Raw genomic sequence first — 8,263 nt, forward strand, 5'->3', positions numbered from 1 at the left:
TACCAAAGCATGACTTGCTTGGCTATTGAACTTGGAACTAGATTTGTCTGCTTTTCAAGTTGGTGAGTTCACTTAGATGAGCTGGCTCTTCCTATGCACAGGGAGTTTCCTTTCTATTGCTTTTATAGAAATGGCAAGTCCCATATAAAAGTGAATCTTCCCTTCCAGCAGCTAACATGTTTTGTCTGCTAAAAAAGTAGCCATTATTATCTGGTGGGGTTTTGTTTTAGTTCCAGCCTTACAAAGGTTAGGTATGCTTCTCCCTTAAACAATACTAAAGACCGCCTGAAGAACAAAACCAAAATTTTGATGATTTCTTTCCTTAATATTATTTATTATTTTACTGGTGCCAATTTTCATGGACCCCCTTTGTTCCAGATTCTCCAAACGTAACAAGTTCTCATTGAGATTCAGGATTATGAATCATACTGAGGTCCCATAAAGCAAGGAAATGGGCCACCCAAATCCACAGCATCAGTATTCTGTGGGGAATAAAGGATTCATTATGAATCTTGCTGGGGTCCCATGGATGTTGTGAAATATGAAAGATTCATTGTATTGTTCATCAAAACTGTGTTGTTCAACATAGGCCTTAGACCCTAAATTTTTTTGTGGTTTTATGTAGAGAATGACATTTGGAAAAGGGTGAAGCATCGTTAATCAACCCGGTCTACAACCCGTTTTCCTCAAAATCTAAGGATGAGGATAAAAGGGAAGATAAAAGGACTGTTAAAAAGCATGAGATAAGCACATGGTAGGTTGGTCCTATCAGGTTTATGAATAGTGAGCTTTCCTTTTCTGACCACTTTAATCAACACTCAAATTCATAGGTTGCTCCTTTGAGGGTCTTTCCTTTTCCTCACATGGGAAATCTCCAAGAATTTCATTCTTCTGTGAATCCAAGCTATCAACAGTTTTTTTGGTCTAGAACAGGTCTGGTTGTTCCCACAATTGCTGTGAACTCCATCTTGAGCTGTAGAATCACGAATGCCAAGGCAATTCCTGAGAACTTGTGTCTGAGTCCCATTCCATTTTCAACCTTCTAGAACAAAGAGGTTGTTTAGTTTGGTAGTTATTTTCAATCTTCCTCAGTGAAACCATTAAAACATCTTATCTTGTAGCTTGTAATTTGGTTGATGTAATGCCTTCTCATTTCCCCTTTTTCATATAGAATTAAAAGAGGTATGGCATCAGAAAGCTAAAAGGCCAGCTCAAAAAGATGCATCTCCATGTACTCTGAGTCAGCTTAAAAAAAGGAAGACTGAACTGCTGACCAAATATCTAATATTCTTTATGTGTCCAACCGTATTTAACCAAATACACCTTTCTTGCAATTTCTTGGAGAATTGAACAAAAGAAGAATAGGTTCTTCTTACAATAGCTTTTCAAAAATGGCCGAACACACCGTCATCTCAGACTGTTTTTAAGTAGAGTTATTTTTTCAAAAAGCTCATGCCTGTGCCTTTATTCATGTTGATGAGCAACGGATTAGTCATTAACTAAAAGTCAAAACATTCACCCACCATTTCTATCCCTTTAAATGCACATGCATTTTACAGGTTTCTTCAATCTCTTGAAAGTAGAGCATTCAAGGCTTACTTGTTGCAGACAAGTCAGTTGGAGAAAGAGAAACTGAATTGCAGCACTTCTAGAAATATGAAGAACCAGCTCCAAGAACACATTATTGGAATCCCAGTCAACTGCCAATACGATAGGCCATCTCCTCCAAATGGCTCTGGGGCAATAATTCCAAGTAAAACTCTTTTTTTCACTTTGTTTATCAATTGTTTTAGTTATAGAGGACTTCAAAATGGAAGTTGTTTTACCAATGGGTTGTCTTGAAATCGCAGAAAAAATGAATTCAATGAATTATAAGATGAACAATAACAGGAAGAAGGCAGACAATTTTGTGGATGGAGTCCGAGAGCATGGTAAGTTTCTTTTTTGCTACAGTTTATTTAAGAATCATGAACATCCTGATTTTAACCATCTTTTATTTATGAAACTTCAGTGAGATTAGGGCTTAAGTTCTCTGAAACCGTGAAGGGAAAGTTGAGCTTGGGGGCTAGGATTCTTCAAATTGGGGGAATGAAAAGAGTTTTCAGACAAAATTTTGGTGTTAGAGAAGGAGAAAAGCTATTGAAGGTTTCCCAATGCTATTTATCGACAACAGCAGGCCCTATAGCTGGCCTCCTCTTTATCTCTACTCAAAGAGTTGCCTTTTGTAGTGAAAGGTCAATCAAATTTTCTTCTCCAAATGGTGAATTAGTTAGAATCCATTACAAGGTGGGTTACTCACATTACTCTCTCTATGTCAACCCATCTCTCTTTCCATGATTTTTGAACATCTAAGTAAATTCGTTTTTTTTTTTTTTTTTGTGTAGGTCTCTATCCCACTAAGAAAGATAAAGAGAGCCAATCAAAGCGAGAATGTGAAAAAACCTTCTCAGAAGTACATGGAAATTGTTACTGTGGATAACTTTGACTTCTGGTTTATGAGATTCTTGAATTACCAAAAAGCTTTCAGCTATCTTCGACAGGCAATCTCTCAAGTGCAGAATCCAGTCCAGAAGTGATTCAAGCCAATAAGTTCTTCCCTCCCACTTCGACAAATGTAATTACACGAACCTAATGAAGCTCTGCGCAGTCAAAGGCTTTGTACAATTTTTTTTTGTTAATGAGAAATTGATCTCCAATTCTTCAACCCTTATTTTCTACTCAGTCAGAGAACAAGTTGTTCCAAAGTGATAATTGTGCTTGTACTTGAGTAGCTTGGGGAGATGAAATATTTCATCCTCCCAGGGTTCTCAACAACCAAACACAATTTGCTGAAACTGTGGTGAGATTGGGGCCTAAGATCTCTGAAACTGTGAAAAAGAAGTTGAGTTTGGGGCCTAGGATTCTTCAAATAGGAGGATTTACAATAGTTTTTATGCAAATTTTCAGTGTTGAAAAAAAAGCTGTTGAAAGATTCTGACTTTTGGTTTATAAGGTTTGTGAATTATTAGAAAGATTTCAACTATCTTCAACAAGCAACATCTCAAGCATGGAATCCACCATAAAAGAAAAGTGGCTCAAGCCAATACATTTCTTCCCCTCTGCTTCATCTGATATTGTTAGCAAGAGCCCAACAAAGCTCCAAACATACAATTTTTTTACCGTTGCTTTTCCATGAGTAGATAGAATCAGTTATTCTAGGGTTGTTCACTGGTAGCCATGACTTTCAAAACAATATTGAACGTCCTCATCCTTTTAGTCATCTAGACTTCACAAGTTCTCCCTGAGACTGAAGGAGTTCAAAAGAATTCAACTAGTAATCATTCCTCCATACCCCTCCACAAGCTTGTTGAAGTTGCACTTGCCCAGACCTAAATAGAAGGTAATGCAACCATTGTCATTGTCTGTAAGACTGTAACTAATACCTATGTTTCCATTCTTCTTGGCAACTTCTCTCATGAGTGTCTAAACTTAAAACTAACAGACCTGGAACTGGCATATATATGGGGCAGGCCATATAGACACTGTATGGACTGCAAATCCTGGTTTGATATATGCTGGAGCGGCAAATTACGTCAATTTTTTCCGTCAGCTAGGCTATAGCACTAAGAACTCCCAGATTATGTCAAAACCAACATAAAATTTTTTAACATCAGCTACAAACCTCATTAGTTTTTAACTAAAACATTGGTGCATTTTATCAACAAAGAGGACATTGTTTCCCTTCATATATCCTGAATCCATGTAAATAAACTTTCACTACTGAACTTCGGTGTAACTAGCTTACACAGTTATCAATGAGGTGGGACTAAGTAATGACCACCCCAACATTGGATCCACAATTTTTCTGCAACTCTTAAAAATACAGTAGTTCAAACACTAGATTCCAAGCAAGACCTAGGAACAATTCAAGCAAAATTAGGAGTAACCCCCAAAACAAATAGTTGAAAATGGAAATACTAATGTGACAATGAATTTTCATTAAATGAATGCTGATTACAAATTTACAGTTTGTAAGAATACTATAAAGAGAATTCTTTGTGTCGATGATTATATTCACAAGCTACTAAAAGCCTCTATACAGTTTTCAATAGAAATATCATGAACATGAAGGAGCAAAACAAGAAACAGAGAATGGCTTTATGGAGATGACAGCTGCCTTCCATCATTCAGGATGCCAATGAAGTTGGCTCCGCCTGCCATTTCCAAATATCAACTTGTCCAGTTCCATCCCCAGTGAAAAAGAGTCCCCCAGGACCTATTTGAATCGCTCGGACTTCTTCCTTTGCAAAAATCCTGGCCCTCTCGGTGAATCTATGCCACAACAAATAAAATTAGTCCACCAAGAAGCAAGGAAGAATAAGGGAATTATGAAGAGAAATACAACCTAGAAAGTAATGGTTATACTCACGATGGTAATTCATATAGCCGAACAGAATTGTCATTGCAAGAGCACAACAATATTGGTTTTCCTTCTGAATTGAACATACCGAAAAGTGCAAGCACACCCTGTAACAAGAAGCAGAATATAACAGCATTATAACAGAAATATATCAGCAGTACCGCTCACATTCCCTTGATAAAAAGGTTCCTAGAAGCAAACCAAAATCCACCATGCATAAATTAAGATATAAAAAGAAATGAATGACAATAACTTACATGTTCTTCATTATGTGTATAGGTCACTTCCAAGTTGCCAGCTTCAGTAGCAAACCAAACCTAAACCAAAACAAGTATCAGAACAGACATCCAGTCTAATATCCATGGTGAATGTAATAATTGTAATCAGAAATGAAACTGACCTTAATTGTTTGGTCCAATGAACATGATATCAAATAGGGACCCCAACAACCAAGAGACATCACAACTGATGCATGCTCCTTCAGAGTATGAATACACTGTAATGTATTAAGATCCCACACCTGAAAGGAATATAATAATCACTTTTGTATACACATTTGACCAAGAAATATTATAAACCATGACAATGGAACAACTGAGCAGTGTTAAAGACTATCATTAAGTCAAATAGCATTAACTACATATTTTAATGAACCATGAATTTTGCAATTTGGAAAATCAAATAATTAGTATTACCAGTGACTCTAGTGTACAACATGCTATTACCATTAAAGAGGAGATTTGCGTAATTGTCATATGCAACGATAATAGAAGCTTTTGAATTGACAAACCTATTTCTGCTGAAGTTGCTCAATGAAATTGGCTTTCAAGTGCTATTTTTCCAGTCCACATACTTTGTATAGATTCGACTATTTTGCAGTTTTCACATAATGGGAAATGATAAAACAAACACCCTTAATATAAAAACACAAGCTGACATATTTCCAAACCACTCTGCATAGAAAAATGATATAATAGTACATAAAAGAGCTTAACTAAACCTACTCTTATTGTATTGTCCATGGAACCAGAATATAGCTTCCCACCACCAACTGTGAGCGAAACCACAGCACAATTGTGGCCTCCCAATGTTGTAGCCAGCTCAAAAGCATTGGTTTCCTTATTGGGTTTCCATGCATATATAGTGCCATTCTGCAGCACCAAAAATTAAAAATAAGAAATAACTTTGTAGTGTGACCCCAACATGTTGAAATAGTGAAAGAGAAAAAGAAAAAAAGTTGGACTCAAATGTGCAAGTTCTTTCACACTGCCATTTTCAGGTTGTAAAGCAGTATGGGAAGTTGGGACTCCATTAGTCGTTTACAGGGGTCAGATGATATATCAAATCATTACCATTCCTAAGAGCAGGACACAAAAATTTACCTCTGCCCCTGCGAAGAGCATATCATGATCCACCACCATAGCATAAATTTGCCCAACTGGTCCATCCAGAGAGAGATCAGCACAATACTCAATATTCCATGCCTGAAACAGTACCAGCATAGATTCGATCAGATACATCAAATTATAATCAAACTGAATTGAACAAACAACTTGAAGATAATAGGAATAAGTTGTATTTCAATCTTACTTTAACAACATTTTTTATCCCAGCAAATACCCATGGGCCCGCACTGATTAAAGACCCAATTTCCCCTCCAAGGTTGACTGCACCATCACAGTGACCAGTATGGCAGTCCCAAACCCGTATATACCCATCTCCACTGGCAGTATAGAGCTTCTCTGAGCCAGAAGGAAGCACAATTCCTGAGATGGCCTGAACAAAGAAAAAAAATTCTCATGGATAAGATGTCGTTCAATTTAACCAATTAACAAAAGCACCATCTTAATTACTGCACCAAGTACCTTGATGTGCCCATTAAGCTCTGCCAACTTGAAAACCCCATGGCCCTTAAACCATGAATGGAGATACTGGCACCTATCTGCCTCCACACAATTTCCATGTAGCCAGTACTTGCAGACCCTTTCTCCAATTACTTTCTGTGTAATTCCATTTCCAGAGCTACTTCCTGCTCTTGTTGGACTTGATGAACACCTTAGATTAGTTGAGTCCCATTCACCCTTCTGGTCAGAATAGAGAGTCCTCTCCCTGTTGTTTCTATGGGATTGATTTGAAGCTGATGAACACTTCGGAGGTGTTGAACCTGATGACCTATAGAGACTCGTTAAACTTGATGCACTCTTCGAATCAGAGTCGGGATTCCTCTGCCAGCAGTTTTTGCGGAACTGATTTGAAATTTGATAGTGGGTGTTTTGGGGCAATTCTTGGTGCAGGAACCTACAAGGGTTTCTGTTGCACCTCCCACGGAGCCAATAGGAACAAACCATGTTGTTCACATGTCTTCTTCCCCTTTCATTTTTGTCTCCAACCAATCTTGATGGCTTGATGTCCATGGCTATATCACAAAAAATACATAGGTAGAACATATAAGTTTGCTGCACCAAAAAAATTCCTTCAAAATCCTAACATCAACATCGAGAAAACCCTTAAATCTATGATCTTCAATTTAAAACCCTCAGAAATCCACCATGATCCTCAATTTAAGACACTCAGAAATCCACCACGAATAGCTGCAAAACATCAATTAAAATAAAATAATTTCATCTCTTCACATGCATCAAACCCTTAACTTTCCAATTCTTAAAAACTTCAATCCAAAACCCATATCTATCAGAATCTTTAAATCTCCGATTCTCAATTCAAAATACCAAATAAATCCACCAACCCATCTTCGATATGAATCAAAACCCTCAAGCAAAAACCCAAAATATAAAGAAAACAGCCCCATAAGAAGTTTGAAATTCCACCAACACTAGGAGGCTATGATCTAAAGAGTTTGATAATTGTGTGAACTGTATTTTCATTAAAAAACAAATCGTATAAATAATACATTGAAGCAAAACAGAAAGCAATAACTATATCCTATATTTCAGCAATATTCAAGCTGACCTATTCTTAAGGAATACTAACAGAAAGATATTTGGAGGACTACATTCAAAATACAACTTCAGTTGGAACTGCTAGAGTTGATATAGACCAGAAATTGTGACTACTTCTATATGCCCCCTCAAGATAGGCCACGAGTAGAGAGGCCAATCTTGTCCCGTAACAGCAGAAATTGAGAAGTAGGCAGTGGCTTGGTGAGAAGATCGGCAAGCTGATCAGCAGAGGAGACATGAGCAACTCGAAGTAGACCAGACTGAACTTGATCTCTGATAAAATGATAATCAATAGCAACATGTTTCATGCGAGAGTGAAAAATAGGATTGGAACTTAATTGGGTAGCACCAACATTATCACAATAGACAACTGGAGAAGTGGTGAAGTTAATACCAAGGTCGAAAAGAAGAGAACCAACCCAACAAAGTTCAGCAGCAGTAGCAGCAACAGAATGATATTCTGCTTCTGTGGATGAGCGAGCAACAGTTTGTTGCTTCTTCGAACTCCAAGAGACAAAGTTCCGGCCAAGATAAACAAGATAAGCACTGGTGGAAGAATAATCGTCTTTATTACCAGCCCAGTCCGCATCTGAAAAGGCATGAAGAGAATCAGAGAAGCCATGAAGAGGGATGGAAGAATCACGATAGAGAAGGAGCCCCTTGTCTAGTGTGCCACATAAATAGCGTAAAATACACTTAACAAGGACCCAATGCTCAGAGGTAGGTTGATGCATAAATTGGGCCATTCTATTGACTGCAAAGGAAATGTCTGGACGGGTTAAGGAAAGATATTGCAGGCTACCAACTGCTGCACAGTATGGTGTGGGGTCGGAGAGAGGGGTGCCTGAGGTTAAGGAGATGGCTGTTGAGCTAGTGGGTAAGGGGGTGAGAACAGGTTTTGCAT

The 8,263-nt window shown here is 37.8% G+C and overlaps 2 protein-coding genes across 3 annotated transcripts; one reads left to right on the forward strand and one right to left on the reverse strand.

The window, feature by feature from the left end:
• Positions 1 to 1,374: 1,374 nt before the first annotated feature.
• Positions 1,375 to 2,974, forward strand: LOC100254689 (GEM-like protein 4). Its single transcript, XM_019219204.2, has 4 exons — positions 1,375 to 1,753; positions 1,851 to 1,931; positions 2,012 to 2,286; positions 2,385 to 2,974. The coding sequence occupies exons 1-4, from the start codon at positions 1,657 to 1,659 to the stop codon at positions 2,574 to 2,576; spliced, it is 645 nt and encodes a 214-aa protein (XP_019074749.1). The 5' UTR covers positions 1,375 to 1,656; the 3' UTR covers positions 2,577 to 2,974.
• A 967-nt stretch (positions 2,975 to 3,941) lies between these two features.
• LOC100244416 (zinc finger CCCH domain-containing protein 48) lies at positions 3,942 to 7,667 on the reverse strand. 2 transcript variants are annotated; one of them, XM_059736370.1, is made up of 9 exons: positions 7,370 to 7,431; positions 6,265 to 6,815; positions 5,990 to 6,175; positions 5,782 to 5,883; positions 5,404 to 5,550; positions 4,800 to 4,919; positions 4,657 to 4,716; positions 4,409 to 4,506; positions 3,942 to 4,311 (listed from the first exon to the last, which is right to left on the reverse strand). In XM_059736370.1, exons 2-9 carry the CDS (start codon positions 6,811 to 6,813, stop codon positions 4,167 to 4,169), a joined length of 1,407 nt encoding a protein of 468 aa, XP_059592353.1. In that variant the 5' UTR covers positions 6,814 to 6,815; positions 7,370 to 7,431; the 3' UTR covers positions 3,942 to 4,166. The 2 variants fall into 2 exon arrangements, with proteins under 2 accessions (XP_059592353.1, XP_002273063.4); XM_002273027.4 differs by having other exon boundaries at positions 6,265 to 7,667.
• Positions 7,668 to 8,263: the final 596 nt, after the last annotated feature.

The sequence above is a fragment of the Vitis vinifera genome, chromosome 4 (assembly GCF_030704535.1).
Source record: "Vitis vinifera cultivar Pinot Noir 40024 chromosome 4, ASM3070453v1".
Lineage (NCBI taxonomy): Eukaryota > Viridiplantae > Streptophyta > Magnoliopsida > Vitales > Vitaceae > Vitis > Vitis vinifera.